Source organism: Meriones unguiculatus, chromosome 4 (genome assembly GCF_030254825.1).
Source record: "Meriones unguiculatus strain TT.TT164.6M chromosome 4, Bangor_MerUng_6.1, whole genome shotgun sequence".
Classification (NCBI taxonomy): Eukaryota; Metazoa; Chordata; class Mammalia; order Rodentia; family Muridae; genus Meriones; species Meriones unguiculatus.
Genome location: NC_083352.1, coordinates 5,478,327 through 5,494,976, shown reverse-complemented (window position 1 = coordinate 5,494,976; position 16,650 = coordinate 5,478,327). Strand labels below are relative to the sequence as shown.

General features: G+C 45.3%; 1 protein-coding gene across 2 annotated transcripts in view; it reads right to left on the bottom strand.

Annotated features, from left to right (window-relative positions):
* Myo16 (myosin XVI) overlaps window positions 1–16,650 on the bottom strand; it is a 450,668-nt gene that overhangs the window by 246,800 nt on the left and 187,218 nt on the right. For both annotated transcript variants that reach the window (XM_060381367.1, XM_060381366.1), the window contains exons 5-9: window positions 15,733–15,841; window positions 7,975–8,099; window positions 6,637–6,762; window positions 2,808–2,883; window positions 277–430 (exon numbers count right to left, since the gene is read on the bottom strand). In XM_060381367.1, the coding sequence (XP_060237350.1) occupies window positions 277–430; window positions 2,808–2,883; window positions 6,637–6,762; window positions 7,975–8,099; window positions 15,733–15,841 (590 nt within the window). The remainder of the gene's footprint in view (window positions 1–276; window positions 431–2,807; window positions 2,884–6,636; window positions 6,763–7,974; window positions 8,100–15,732; window positions 15,842–16,650) is intronic.

The window sequence follows — 16,650 nt, the reverse complement described above, 5'->3', positions numbered from 1 at the left end:
TTCGTCTGCTCTCTTTGCTGTCAGAGCAACTGGAACTCACCAGCTTGACCATGCAGTGATGACTTCTAGGTCACAGTGATTTCTTTAGTCATGCTCACTTATCAACATTGATTTTTTTGGTAAATATGTCTATAAGCAGCTACAATGTGTGACATGGGGTGGAGAGACAGGCGCTTCTCTCTGTGCCAGTGGTTAGAGAGGAGAATCGATGGAGAGATGGCTGGCTTTCAGGAGGACTGCCCAGCTGTGGTGACCCACTGGGCCCGAGGTACTTACAGCTTACTGGAAAGATCTGGGAGGTCACGAAGGATTTCATCGTACAGGTCCTCTTGAGCTAAGCTCGGAGCAGACGGAGACTCTCTCATTTTCTCATCCCAGACGATTTCGGCATTCAGCAGCATCTCCTCGATAGCCTCAGAGGCAGCGATGTCTATGGGACAGAAGAATGTCAGGCAGGGCAGATGTGGAACAGAGCGGCACTTCCTCTCCTAGTGCCAACGCCTGTGATCTGAGAAAGGATCAGTCAACGCACCAAGCCCACCACGAAGCAGCAAACCTTCAGGGGACACAGACTCAGTCCTGATATCTTCCAAGACCATCCCCTCTGTAGCTCTGTCAGGGGTAAACTTAATCACACATGAAATAAATATGAAGAGAGTGCGGTGTGTGGTACCGGGAAGTGGAAAGTCACAGGGAAGCTGGCTGAGGAAGACTGCGTGTGCATGTTCCCTGAGGGCAGAGACAAGCCAGAGCTCCTCTCCGCGCCAGAGCAGGGCTTCTGGCGGCTCACCGGAACATCTGCTAAGGACATCGATTCCTGTGGCTTTTAGCCAGTGACCCCTGGACACTCCTGGGCTGCAGTGCAGATGTATATAATCAGCAGGAGAAGCCAGTGGGGCCTGGTGAGCCTGGGCGGGTGTTTGCACTGACACCAGCGGGAGCCCAGCAGAGGCAGCTGTCCCCCATCCTCACTAAGCCTGGTGGCAATCAGTGTCTGTACATCTGAGGCATGTGGCTTTACAGGCTTTTCAAAGTTACTTAGCTGACATGGCAGGATGAATCCTGCCAGTATTCTGTCATGACTTGTCTGGGTTCAAAGAGCAGGTGTGGGCAAGGAGAAGAGACCTCACCGAGGAGACTGAGTTTCTAGTGCACCTATAAACTGTAGGCTACCAAATGTGTCTGCCCAAATGCAAGCCCTGGGAAAGTGGAAAGAATTTAACATGGCATTAACAGTGATTTTCTCAGTATCTCAATGGTGCCTCACTGCATCCTTCATGTGCATTTTATTTACCTGGCTCACTCTTCTTCCAGATGGGTCATGTGTATTAAATAAACGATGCTCTCTTTTAATGAACACACACATATTGAGGCTCTATGCCAACCCCGGTGCTGTGTCTCATTGCTAAGGTTCTATGAGCAAGTCTCTGGGACAACAGCAGAAGCTGCAGGGGTAAGATAGAGGAAGCTGTTGCAATCTCTGTGCACTGCACAAAAGTGGCCAAGACTAGAGCACCATTCATTGTGCCTATGAGGGTCAACTGCCATTGGGAACTTGTGTAACACATGACGCTGACCTGGAGTGAGAAAATGCTGAGGTGGCAGGATGGGCATAGACAACATCCAGGGTCTCCTGTGGAGAAGCTGAGGGTGGGCATTTGGCTATGAAATCTCCTCACAGAAACAGGAGATGAGACATGAAGCCAATAAATGTATCTTTTTAAAGACAAAAAGCTTTATTTTTTTGTCTTCTTACATTTTGTTACTTTGTTTGATTTGATATACTTTAAGACAGGGGTCTCACTGTGTAGCCTGGCTCATCTGGTCCTCAGTATATGGCCAGGTTGGCACCGAACTCACAGCAACCCTCCAGCTTCAGCCCCCAGGAGCTGGCATTCTGGGTATACTGCATGCCAGCTGCCTTTTTAATTTTTATGATTAGGTTTAAAGAAAAAAATTAACTAAAACAAAATTTCAGGGCATGTTAAGATTAGACTCTTACTAATATTAGCTTAACCCTAAAGTTTGAGGCTACAGAGCAGTCAACTCTCATGTTTGGTAGATCTTTGGTTTATCTTAGCAGACAAAACACAGCGATCAACAGTAAGCAATGGCATTTAATCCAATAAAACGTGAGGCTCCCTCACCCTAGAAACACTTACTCCCGGAAGCAATTAGAGGGAGAGTTGAACTGTGAAGTGTTCTTAAGTCAGAAAGGGTCCAGGTAGAAGAAAAAAAAATGTTTTAAAGATCGGTTTTTACCATTAAACTTTCTTATATTTTTTATGCTATTCATTTGTTATTTTGAATTTTCTTATTAGTATGGCAAAAAAATAGTACTGCCAAGTAGCAGAAGGTAAATTTTAAAAGCTGCAAAACTAAGAGCGCTGAGTGTAGGAATATACTAGTGGCCAAAAAGATAACAGAAATCTTCAGAAGTATTTACATTTCTGAAATAATAAGTAAAGAGTTTGGAGTGCTAAGTAATAGTTTTGTTTCTTTAAGTCTAAATACTCAGAAGAACACTATTAGAATAAGCATTAGAATAAGTGAGTAACTGGGAATACAGTGACAAGTTAAATAACGGTCACATAGATTTTGGGGTGCCACGGGGTGATCTGTATCTGGGGCTCAGTGGGAAAGTTATGTGAAAGGAAGGCAGTGGCAGCCTTCGCCTTCCCACAGTGCAGGGAGACAGCCCTGCTGGAGCTGTGGGTGTTCGGCTGTCCATCCACATTTCCTGCTGTGCCAGCGGTGAATGACCAGTGTCTGTCAAAACACGAGGCTCGCAGCATGCTTGAACCTACCTGATGGCTTCTCTCCATTGCAGTTCTCAAGGTGGGGGTTCGCCTGATGCGACAGAAGGAGTTTCACCAGGGTTGTCTGCAGCATAAAGACAATTTCCCTCAGCACTGCCAGGCAGGATCCATCAGTAAGTACATGGGATACTGAGAACACACCAGCATATACCAAGGATGCTGAGGACCCACCAGTAAATACCCAGGGTACAGGGGCCATCAGCAAATATCTATAGTACTGAGGGACCAATCAGTAATTACTAAGGGCACTGAAACCCATCAATAAGTACCCAGGGCACGGAGGACCATCAGTAAGTACCCAGAACACAGGACCATCAGTAAGTACCCAGGGCACCGAGAACCATCAGTAAGTACCCAGGGCACTGAGGACCATCAGTAAGTACCCAGAACACAGGACCATCAGTAAGTACCCAGGGCACCGAGGACCATCAGTAAGTACCCAGGGCACCGAGGACCATCAGTAAGTACCCAGGGCACCGAGGACCATCAGTAAGTACCCAGGGCACTGAGGACCATCAGTAAGTACCCATGGCACTGAGACCCCGAGTAAATGCACATTGTTGCTGCCCCTGAGAAGCACCTGACGTGGCAGGAGAGTGAGAACGACACTGTTCTTGCATCCTCACTATCCCCACGTTTTGTCAGAACATGTTAGACAGTCAAGCTACTTCAGAACTTAGACATTAGGAAAAGTTATTTATCAGGTGGGGTTTAACACCTGAGGCTCTGATGAGGACATTTTACACATTAACGTTCCTTTTGTAATGTGTTGTGTAATGTGTTGGATGACTTGGTTCCGTTTTTAATTTTACTTTAGCCATTCATCAAAGTCTTGGCTTGTTGGCATCACGCATAACCTCAATGTCACACATGGCGTTAATGACCTATAATCACCCCTCACACACAGGGACAGACAAGTCAGGAGCAGGAGGTAACTCAGTGGTGGAGCACTTGCCTCGCATAGGTGAGAGGGCTCAATCCCTGGGACTACAACTAACGAGTTAGTGATTAATAAATAAAGAGAAAATATATGAACATGTGAAGAGTACCTATGTATCTACCTAACATTGAGAGACATTCATTAAATACCAGCTATTGTTCTTGACTTTTATTAATTAGCACATGTGTGTATGTGTATGTGCATATATGTGTGTGTACTTGTGCATGTATGTGTGTACGTGTATGCACTTGTGTCTGTGTGTGCACGTGTGCATGTGCGTGTGCATATGTGTGTATGTGTGTGTATAAGTGTATGAGTGTGGATGTGAGAAGACAACATTCGAGAGTCCGTTCTTTGCTCCCACATGAGAGATCAAACTCAGGCCATTGGGTCTTTGGGTCTCCAAGGCCAGCGTTCTGTGCACTGAGTCACCTAGTGAGCCTGGCCGACTTTTAAAAGAATGTCAGTAAGTATGTGCTTGTGAATTCCTCTCACCTGAGCTCCACCTGCCAGCATTGATCGCCTTCCTGGGTTTATATCTCACGGTCACTACCCTTCTCTACCTGCTCAGCAAATACAACTGGAAGCTTTCCTGAGCACCACATTGCTGTGACCTAGGGACATAAAATCCTGTTGTGTGAGGGTTGTGTGGCTTCCCAGTGCACTTTAGAATCATACGATTCATTTGTTTCCTTGGTTATGTGTAACCACATCAAAAGACACTATGAAAGAGGAAGTACACAGTCCAACTGCAACTGGATATGCTGGGGTGGGTTTGTGGCAGGCTCCCCTTTTTCTGCCTTTTTCTAAGTTAACTTAAGCATACATTTTAAAGTTGGCCTTTTTAACATTGTAAAGTTTCCAGACATGGGCAGAGTATGGCAAATTCCTTGCCAGAACACACACAAATCCCAGTGAATACTGCCCACATTTCTCCTGGCATTCTGGTCTTCTGGGCCCCCACCAGAACCTCACATTAAGCTGTCACCACCCTTCTCTACCTGCTCAGCAAATGCAACCAGAAGCTTTCCTGAGCACCACATTGCTTGTGACCTAGGGACATAAAATCCTTTAGTCACTCTCTTCTCTCAGAAACACATGGGCTTGAGGGACTCAGCCATACATCTGAGCGGGTGGTCTCAGGCATCTTCCCACTCTTGATGCCCACTGTCTGTATTGGTTAGTTTTGTGTCATGATAACCAAAGATCAAAGTAAAGCAACCTAAGGAAGGGAGGATTTCTTTGGGCTCTTGGTTTCCAAGGTCCAGTCCATGGTGGCTCTGCCCCATGCTCGGGAAGAAAGAACATCCTGCCACCACCGGGAACATGTGGCACCCAGGGAGGAAACAGGGAAGGGAGAGGGGCAAAACACCTTCACCTGAGCCTCCTCTCTCCCTAATCCACAGTGACCTAGTTCCTCCAGCTAGGAAGCATATCCTAAAGACTCTGTGCTGCCAGCCTCAGTGAATAAGCTCCTGGGCACCTTCCATCTTCAACCTATAGCAGTATGCAGTGAATCGATTCTTGATTGATTCCTGCCTAGAAAAAGCATGTCCTGAGTCACTGTTTATAACTGAAATTCTCCATGAACTCAGTTAAACCAGGCAGGAGCAGCAAAATGTAACTCTCGAATGATTTATACAAGTAAGTTGCAGGAATGGAAACAATGTTTTACTGATACCAGAAATCCCCTCCCTCTATGAGGCCCTAGCAGATGCCCTAGCTAGTGTTGCCAGGACAGGGGAGGCCATAAGTGATAAGTTCCTGAGCCCCATGAAACAATCCCCACCCATGCTCCTGTAAGCAATTAATCAACCTACATTAATTACTAATATTAAGTAACCCTAATTAATATACATATATATATGAAAATAGAAATGAGGATAAGAGATGAGGATGGATGAATGTAATTAAAATACATTATACACAAGTGTGAAATTATAAGGAAGCATGTGTGTGCGCGCACGTATGCATGTGTACAAATGGATTAAGTAGAAATGGAAGCCTGTTGCCTTAGATTCCAGGCTGCCCTGCTTTGTTAGAAAACTGTCCCTGCTTCTGGGGAAGTGGTGACCAGAAGCTACGTACAGTGTGCTCAGGTGCCACTTCTGGGTGGAGGCAAAGATGGCGGCGTCATGAACAGGCACACCAACAGGAGGAGGCAAAGATTCTGTTTTACGCACTGTCTCATTCTATTGGATGGGTCATATTTTAAGTCAGGACTAGGGTTTTCCTATCGTTCTTCCCTTTGCTTATGGAGCTGGAACAGGTAGTTCCAGCATGCGGTGAAGAAGTCCCTATGCCAGACACTTCTGCTTCACCATGGCCACCTGAGAGTGGATCCAGACAGCTACGGACTAACCTAACCCTCTGAAAGCCCTTGAGACAAAGCAAATATTTCATCACTGAAGGAGCTTTTCTTGTGTAATTGGTCAAGGCAGCACAATGTAGCTAATTCAACACCTTTTCTTCATTAAAATGAAGTGTAATTTACAGAGTACAATGGGATATAAAATGTAATTTCACTTTAGGTCTACAAACTGTAGAAAACAAACTGAGCACAGAGAGGCCTGCATCATTGGCTTGCTGGCATTAGGGGATAAAAACAGCATTAGTTCTGGGAAGGACACCTACAGCTTCTGAGTGCTTCTCCAATGAGTTTGGCTGTGATGTACAGCACTCAGGGGAGGGTGAAGCTTCCTGTGCCCTCTGGAAAGTAAATATTTTTCCTCATTAAATTATTTGTATAGTAAGATGATGCCATTAGGAGTCAAACTATACAATAATTAGCATATAAATTGGAAGCAAATTAAATGTAAAGCTTTTTAAATGAACTGTTCAGTGATATATCAGAAAGGATTTAGGAAATCACATCACCTGGCCATACTTGGCTGCTAAATGCAGGGGCGTCCAGTACCCGTCATCCATCCTATTGATGTCACCACCGTGTTCCAGGATAAGCAGCACCACCTCTCTGTAGCCGCTTGCACACGCCATGTGCAGCTGAAACATGACGTGTTTGTTATTCCATCATTGTAAAAAAAAAAAAAAAGTAGTCACACCATTATTTGTTCAACAGTTTAGACAGAACTGTTTCTTAAGTATTGGATCTGAACATGATAGTACAAAATTAATTAAAAAAATTAATTAAAATAAACGTAGTTTATTATTTTGTGCACGTTGTGAAAGAAATACTACGGATTGTGAAGAAACCGTGTCTTGCATCGTTCCCCCTCTGACTGACTGTGTGAGCTTCCCCCGGTCATCCAGACTCTCTCCTGCACGTATCCCACAGTCAGCTGAGATGCCGAAAGGGCAAACGGCTAAGTCTGTGGGTAATGCCTCCTGCCACCTGTCAGACATCTGCAGCCTAGCCGGGCGCTCAGGAACTGTCTATGGTGCTGAACAGAGCGATTGAAGGGCGAACCCAGAAACGGGCCCCCTTGGGGCATTGCTCAATTTCTGTTGTCTGTCTTAGCCGAACAGCTGTCCTAGGTAGAATTTAGTAATGAGAGGCAACATGTGGGGTTAAGACTAAAAGGTTCAAGAGTCTTCTGAGCTGGCTGGCATCATTTTAGGACAGGCTAACACCCTGTATACAGCACTAACTCAGTGTCTCTTTGAGTTAGAAGCCAGGAGGCATGGAGATGGTACAGCAAAAACAGCTCAAGCACATAACTCCAATAAGTTTTGGTCCCTGTGGGAAAGACTAGATGGCCACAATCCATACTAAAACAGAAATTTCAGGGCTGCTAGATAAAGTGTTGGGGCAAGCGGATCTGGCCAAGGCTCCTTCTGGAAGCTCTGTCACCAAAGCCATGAAAGTGTGCTGGAGCACTGTCCTTTCAAGCCACCGAGTCTTCCCCAGTAATTCAGCCAACAGCAAAACTAAGGGAACACTGGAAATGACACTGTCCATCCCTGCAGATTTCTGGTGCATGGATAGCACGTCAAATTTACTGTAAGAGTGGCATATGTAGAAATAAAGAAATATGAAGAGAATATATCAACAGGGATGTACAGCCCTCTCTGATTCACAGTATAAATATTTTGCATCTTCTTCCTTATATGCTTTCCAAGATATATTAAAAGAATATATATGTATTGTTTTATGAGAAAACACCCTTTTTGAGCAGTAAATCATATCCAGTTACATGTTTTAGAATCAACTTTAATTCTCTGTGTAAATGATCTCAGACAAATGCATGTGCTTACCAGCGTCACTCCGTCATCATTTTTCTCATTGACATCTCCTCCTGAAGATAAGAAGTGCCTGACGTCTGTCAGCATACTCATGGGCCTTTGCAGCTTTATCTGGCGCAGCGAGTGGAGGTCCACTCCTGGGAGAAAAAACCCATTAGCTCTGAGGAAGATGCTGGGACTCAGGACGAGGCAGTCTTTCAACACATTTCTTTTTCAGCTCTCCAATACTCAAGACTTGCTCCTCTTTGAATGAATCCTACACCCAATATAACTATAGGCTGCCTGGTAAAATGACTGGTCATTTTCCCATGTTTCTACATGGCTGGCTGTTCAGGAATGTAAGTTACTGGACTAATATCCGTAACATACTGGTATAAATTGTTCACATACACTAGTCAGAAGATCAAGTACTTAAGTTATACTGGAAGAAGATGCAAAGCCATGGCTGTTGTTTGCTTAGATTTTCTCATAGAAATACTTGCTCACAAATTCTTGCTCACAAAAACCTGCTCACAAATTTGCTTGTGTAGTGTCCTGGACAAGCAAAGTTACTTCTGCTGAGAAACTGGCAATACATGAACAAAGTCTGAAGCTCACAGAAGTGCCCTATGCAGTGCTAAAGGAGTACTGACGACTATGGCAGCTGTGCTGGTGCTGGCAGCGGGGGTACCCTTCAAATCACATTGGGGGATTCTTCATTAGGACTCTGGCACTTTCCTGTATGTGTGAAATTATTTCAGGACAAAAACATAATAGTCTGCTCCAACTGAACAGGTTAGGGCTATGCATGTCAGAACAGACATTCAACACCAGCTTTTCTGGCTGATAGTCTTAGACTCCTGTGCTCCTACTTCAACTCACAACTTTCCTCAGCAATTATTTCTACCTGAAATTTCAGAAGAGCACAAGTCTAACATTACTCCTATCATTTATAGAGTCCTCATTCCTACCATTGCTCCCTAACACAGACATTTACTGGGGTCAGGCTTCTCATATGTCCAGCATAAGATGTATTTACTTTCTACTTCAAGTTTAAAGTGGTTTCTGGGCTGCAAGATGCTCAGTCATTTGAGTAATAAGATTCTAAGCACCTTTCCAAGCAAAGGTCAAGAAAACAATGGTGGTAGTGATGATGGTGGTGGAGATAATGATGCCAATGATGATGGTGATGGTGGTGGTGGAGATAATGATGCTGATGATGATGGTGATGGTGGTGGTGGTGGTGGTGATGATGAACATGATGGCTGTGATGACAATAGTGATTCTGATAGTAATGACAATGGTGATGGCGATAATCATGGCAATGATGATGGTGATGATGGTCGATGATCATGATGGTGAGATATTGTGTACCTGTAAGTGCTGGGTGTCAGCTAGCCATTGTCATGAACATAGTCTATGTTTTAGCTGTTGAATCTTACTGCAAATACCCAAAGAAAGCGTCCTGTGGTGGAGCCAAACACCATTTCTGTAGTGACACACCTGACATGGTCAGCATGGGATTTACTTCCTTAGGCAAACTTTGAGACAGTCATTTACTGTCTGGGCTTCAGCATCCTCAGAACCTTTGTAATGTGGGATTTGAGGGCATAGAGAACCAACTTAAACTGTCACCTCATCCTCATTTGCAGGATTGTGGAATTTGACATGTGATTTAATTTTGGGAAATGCTCCATGGGCATCAGCATTGAGATCTGCTGAGGATGTGATGAAACCCTTTAAGGTTTCAGACATTGGCAAAATCCCATACTGCTGCAGTGTTTGTTGCTGTGCTCCTCCAGGAAAGTTACTTAGATATCTAATTAAAATTAGATAATCGGCATGAGATGCAGCAAAGATGTAAGACACAGGCTAAAACACAGAGGAAGGATACCTGCATCAAAGACCATCCACACTCAATACAGTAAGGCAAACGGCCAATTTCTTGCCCCTGTTACCAGGATACCACAGGGAATATTTTGACATGATATTGATTTAAACTCAAATTTGAATAAAATACGGTGCCAACTAAAGTGTGATATTTTAGATTTTCGTTATAATTTTAGGAAAGAAGGAAAAGTCCCCTTTTTCGCTAAGCCAATACAACAGAAACTCTGTCACCTCATGTCAATCAAGTGTCTTCAACTCCTGAATAAATCAACGAAGACAGCAGAGCTCTCCTACCATCCCAGATCTAGTCAGGGCTGGTGAACGGGCTGAGTCTCCATTCTCCCCTTTCTATTGTGAAAAAACATCTAATTTTATGTTCTGGGAAGAAGAAGCTTAAAGATTCCTTATTAGATTTATTCTTTAGGAAGAATCTGATATTTCTTTACATTTAAGAATTAAGAAGGAAGATCTGTTACCTCAGACTTGGAAGTTCCATGACACCGTAGTCATTGGCCATCACAGATGACAATGGGTACCCAGTGTCACTTTAATTAGTTTATTCATTAACTGCGTTAATGCCTTAGGTGAGGCTTAATCTGTCTTGCCTTGCTCAGCTGCCTTTCTCAAAGACACACTGTTTGCATGGCCGGTCAACCTCCTTGGTGTGAGGGTGCATTCCATGAGTAGAATTACGGTGTGTGTTGGAGCTGAACTGTTCCTACACTGATCCTGAGCCAAAGAGGACCTTGTGCTATTTCTCCTCCATGCTGCTCCAAGCACTTTGCCTCAGCACACGCTACTGACATGAACTCACGTGATTCTTGGGGTATCCCAGACGCTCACCTAAGCTTTGCAGAAGGGTCCATCTGCGAAGCCTTCTGCAGCAGTCTCAGAAAAAATGAAGTCTTCCTTCCTCAGCATGTGTGTGAGAGGATCACACACCAATGCTCAGCATCCAAGGCACCTACCCACCCTTGTTTTTATTCTCAATATGTCCCTGCACCATCACTCTAGTAAGCATAAAAAATAATTTCCTCCTAAAAACACGAACCAACAAGCAAGCAGCACTAAAGAGACACAATGAGGTCGCTGACGTGCCACATCGTGCTTTTAGCATGCACTGTCTTTAGCTCACAGAACCAAAGGTTGGTTCACCGGCTCTCCTCAGTGAGCTTCTTAAAAAATGGAGGGAGGCTACAGAGCTGGGCAGGCAAATCCCTCACAGTGATGTCAGCAAGGAGAAACAAACTCATCCAGGCTGTGAGGGGCTGATGCGCCACCCAGCCCTGTCCCAGACCTGAACAGCAGGCACAGTGCACTGTTTCACACGAGCTGGAATGTGCTGCTCCTGCACTATGTGGGATTCTCAAAGGGCCAGAACCAGAACAGGGCCTTGAATAAACTTCATTAAGCTAAGGAATGGTACAAGACACTCATGAACTGAGTTTACTGGGGTCCTCTGAAGGAGGGTTAAGCATGATACATGGAGACTGGGCTTGGAAGCCACGGCACTGCCTCACATTATAAAGGTCAGGGTTTTAACTAAGGCAGAGACAGCATGTCTCTGTGTAGGTATGGACAAAGTCTAGAGGTGTCATGGAAGCAAGTGCCATAGACTTAGTGACAACTAGACAAGAGGGACTGGCAAGAATAAGATGAAATTCAGAGGTGTAATAGTGAAATAAGGGCCACAGAGTGAGAAGTAACATCTCCTACATGGAACAAGTTGTTTTAAGCCCCCTGACCTCCAAACTAAATGCAGAAGAAACTAGCACGCAGCATTGAAGGTGTCAGAAGACATGTGGGCCACGGCAGTGATTTGGGAGCAGGCAATGCCAGCAAAGGGTGATCTCAGCCAGCACTCATATTGCCCTGTTCCAGAAGGCTGCTTCTCAAGGACAAATCCCAGAATCAGTCAACATGTGAGGGGCTGAGGATATGAGTGGAGCTCCCCAGGGTGTCACAGGAGGGAGCTTCAAGAGGAGGAGGAAAACACAGGAAGGCTACTTCAAGAGAGACTTTGCCAGTATGCTAATGTCACGCAAAGCCACAGAACAGAAAAAGGATTTATGGAAGGAGATTTCAGGAAGCCAGGTGCAACTCCTACAGGGGGATTCCAGTGCTCAGAAAGCTGAGCACCAGATGACAGAGGCACAAGGCAAACTGCATGTCCTAAAAGGGCGGAAAGAGAGTGGGAGGAGGTGGAGAAGTATGTAGAGAAAAATGATAGAGATTCACCTACTCATAGGTATAGACATACAGACATACAGACACATACACACATATATACATCTCTACACAGGTGGATGGATAAATAAAAACATAGATAGGTAGGTGAATGGACACACACTTATGTGTTATCCATGTATGGAAACAGACATGGGTGGCTGGACAAATGTGTGGATAAATAGATATCATGCACACACATGTACACACACACACACACAAATGCAGATTTTTTTCATGCCCATTTTCTGTCCTGGCCACCTTGAGCTCCTCACTTGTCTCGCCCTTCCCCCAGAGGCTCATTTTAAAATCGATTGCTTTCCTTGCATGCCCAGCTGTTTTGCCTTGTGCAAAGATGAGGTTTTCATCAAATGCTCAATCAGCCTGTATGAGGGTCTCATTTCACAATCCTGGCACCCGAGGCACTGAGCCGAGGTTAATTGCAGTGGCTGGGTTTACAGTGAAGTCGGCGCTGACGGCACAATTAGAACTTGCCACAAAGACTTTCTGTGTAATCAACTTGTTCATGATGTCTCCTGCCCCCTCTGCCCCCTGCGTCCTGACATGACAACGCGGTGATTATCTGATGTGAAATGCGATTTTGCAGAGCTGGGAGCACCCAGGATTGAAAACACCTGCAAAGAATAGTGTGGTGCAGAAATGACAAGGGACAAATAATAGCAAAAATGTCATCCCAGGCTATTAAAAATTCCTGATGGCATTGGTCCATGCTGTCGCAGCAGATAACTCTCAGCGCACCAATGAGGGCAGAGGAATAAATGGAGTTGGACAGTGTTTACGGGGACAGGGGTGACACCGATAAGCAGGAGGGATTCTGACAGGGGCGGCAGCTGTGCAGGAGGGCAGGGAGGGCACGCGGAAGGGGCTGGGCCACCGCAGCAGCCGTGACAAGTGGAAAACAGAATTAAAAATTGAAGAGATACTAAATTGAGTTTGTTCCAGCAAGCCTGCATTTTACAAACTGATCATGACAGCCATCGTGGCAACAGCTTTTCGCTGAGAGAAGTCAGGGACTTTCTCTCTCAACCAATATATTCATGCACCTCCCATGGGAAGAGGGTTTCTTTCTTTTTTTTTTTTTAATATGATGAAAAATATTGATTTTTTTTTAAAAAAAAACAAGATTTCTTTTAAATGCTTTGGTGGGTTGGAAGCTTATTAGTGATGCTAACACATTTGCAGATGGCCATCTGAGTTTCATTTTGTGGCCGTAGGAAGGAGAGGAAAGAGCCACTGGAGTGGGTTCTCTGGCTGAATGACATGCAGCTTGGTTCTTTCAGCATTCGGACTTTTATTTTACTTTAACTCTCTCATATTTTCTTATTTGTTTAATTTGTTAATTATTTTAGAGAAAGGGTTTCACATGCATTCACTCTGTAGCCAGAGGTGAGCGAATGTCCCAAGCAATACTGCTACCATCGAGTGATGGATTACAGGTGTGCTCCACCACATCTGGCCCACCTCCTGGCGGGTGCTGACCCCCGCCGTCTCCCACCTGAGCTACACCCCCCAATTTCTATTTCTTATGTGTCTGAGCGATTTGCATGTATGTCGGCGTGTGTACACACCACAAGTATGCAGTGCCCACGGAGGCCAGAAAAGGGCGTCAGATTCCCCAGATCTACAAATGGTTGTGAGCTAACCTGTGCTGGGAATCCGGCTCAGGTCCTCCGCAAGAGCAACAAGTGCCCGTGACCACTCAGCTGCCTCTTCAGTGCCCATGGTTTATTTTTTAAACCACTTTATATTGGGGGCGGGGGAGATTACATATTGAAATGTAAAAATTCCCCTCTCCATTTCTCTCCCTCCAGCTCCTCCCAGCTCATTTAACTCCCTCCCGTACCCCCATAAGTCAATAGCCTCTATTTCTTTGATTATTATTATTGAATAATATGCATATATATGTACTTACACATATATGTATATCTATATTCTTTCAAATACAAACATGTGCATATATGTACTTACAAACATCTATCTATATACTCGTACTTCCACACCCAGCCTGCTGAGTCTGTCTCTGTTGTTTGTGTGCATGTGGTTTCAAGGCTGACCACTCTGCAGTGGACACCAATCACGAGGCTCCTCCGTGGGCAAGGCCAACTCTGCTTCTCCCAGTTCTAGTCGTTACTGCCAGCAGTTTTTATTTAGGGGTGGGCTCCTGTGGATTTTCCCCTTACACGCCGACACGAACCTTGAACGGCCGTTGTTCTTGTCTTTTGCGCAGCCATGTCTAGGGGCACCATTGAACCACACACCCAGAATGCACACAGTTCCCATGCGCCAGCTGACGGGCATGCAGGTCCCCGTCTGGGGAGCCAGCACAGGGCAGTTCTTGGAGTTGCCGCCTACTCTCCTCACCATCACTACAGCAGTGATAACAACATGCGGCATACAGAGTGCTTGGGTCACTTTCCAGTAATAGGAAGGTGTTACCGCAGGCTGCCCATGGACCCATACAGACTTGGAACTCTGTCCTGAGCTGCCCACTGAGCAGCTCACACCACCTAGACCTGGGTTCCTGGCAGAACTAGTTAACTTTTCTCCAGAGGGTCATAGCCCATGGGGCTTGAAGCCAGCAAGGGAATTCTCTCGAACAGGGGTCCTGAGGGTCATTAGGGAGGTGCACTGAGTACCTTGCCCTGCAGAGTCCAAGTGTGCAGCTTCAAGATGCTAGATGCGTCCCTGCAGCCTGCTTCCGCCCTATCCTTGCCTTGGTGGTCTTCACCTAGGGCACAGTCACTCTTGCCTTGCTTTCTAAATTAATGAGGCTAGTTCTCATTAAGAAACCAGGGCTGCTGAACACTAGTTATTATTCTATGCCATCCTCAAAATAAACCTTTTGAAATAAATGAGCCTGCAGAGGCAAAGCATGCTGGGAATGAGCTAAGTGCTTCTCCAAAGAAGACAATGGAGCATCATCAGCCTCCAGCTCTGAGTATTCCAGAACACTGAAGGGGCTAGATGGGGTTGTTATTTACATTTAGTCTTCAAAAAAGATGGGGTGGGGGCAGGATTTACCCTCCCAAGCTTCATCACCAGGTGCAGCAGCAGCTCCCACTCACCCTCACTGAGCTGACTCACTAGTTCATGCTGGGGCTGTGTCATTAATGTCCCCGTGAGTGACACAGAGGGGCTCAGCTCCGTTTCTCCGGGCCAGCCCTCTCTCTGAACCCAGGCTTTCTTCTCATGTTGCTTTCGCTTCTAAATGTCACCGTGAATCCTGGTGTGCACACGCTGCCCTTGCTTGTCTTCTGTCTTCCCTGAGCTTATAATTCCTGCAGGGACCACCTGGCACTGGAGGACACACTCAAGGTGACCTTGCTCTCATCAGCGCAGAATTCAATTGTGCGGTTCACTTCTCTTCCTATCCCCAGGGAGGAGAGTTCCTAATTACAAACCGGTCCTACCAATTACTGACCCCAGGCATCTGCTGCTCCTTCCCCGTTCCCCTGAAAGTGCTGCCAGTTTGCAAGTCAGCATTGGCTAAACAAACCATAGGGAAAGGTGGGGAAGCTAGCTACCTGTGTCACACCCTAAAGGGAGACAGACAGTCCGAAATAATGTATGCGTTTTCTAAGAACCATACACGTTTGCTGTTCTAACAGTGCATTTTTTTTTCTGCAGAGTTTGTAACAAGAAGCTCTGGGCTACCGTTCTCATCCAAGTAGGCCAGCAGGATAGCGCTAGATTCTGTCCCTTCGACGGCATAATCTAAGGGAATATTTCCATTCACATCTTGCAGGAGGACGTTGGCGCCAGCCTGTATGAAAACCAAACAAAATAACGATCATTAAATGTTTAAGGTTAAAACTACAATAAAAGTGTTCTTTTTAAAATTGTCCAAGAAATAGAAACAGTTTATATAAGACACAATGCTGAGGGATTTGGAGGAAATCACAATTTTTTTTTCTCCTTTTGGGTTTTCTGAAACACTTTCTTTCTTTGTAGCATTGGCTGTCATGGAATTCCCTGTACAGACCAGGCTGGCCTGGAACTCATAATCCTCCTGCCTCTGCTTCCTGAATGCTGAGATTAAAGGCGTACACAACCACTCCTCAGCCACATTATTTTTTTCAGGCAAATACATTAAATAATTTATGTTATTTAATGACTCCAGGTTGTCCAAGCTTAAATGTGAGGTCTCAGTGAGCAAGCTGAGGTTGGCCTGATCTTCCCCAAATCTATTTCATTATTCTTTGTTCTCCACAGGAATCCACCTGAGCACAGTCCTCCTATAGGTCTGACAAAACAGCTCCTGCTCGGTTTTGATTTCACACACACACACACACACACACACACACACACACACACTGTTTTCTAGAAAGACTCACAATCTATTCTAGATCTCAGAACCCCAGAGAACTAAACCATCATGTCTTCACTGTGCATACCAGTTCCCCAATGTTGATCCAGATGGACTGGAAGATTCCCTTTTACCCTTGAAAACCATCACAAGAATGGTTGGCACTGCTCTTTATTCCCCAGTGAGACCCATGTTTATCAGCCATGGCTTCCATCATTCCTCCAAGGCCATGGCTGGAGCCTTTATCCCTCTAGCCCAGGACTAGA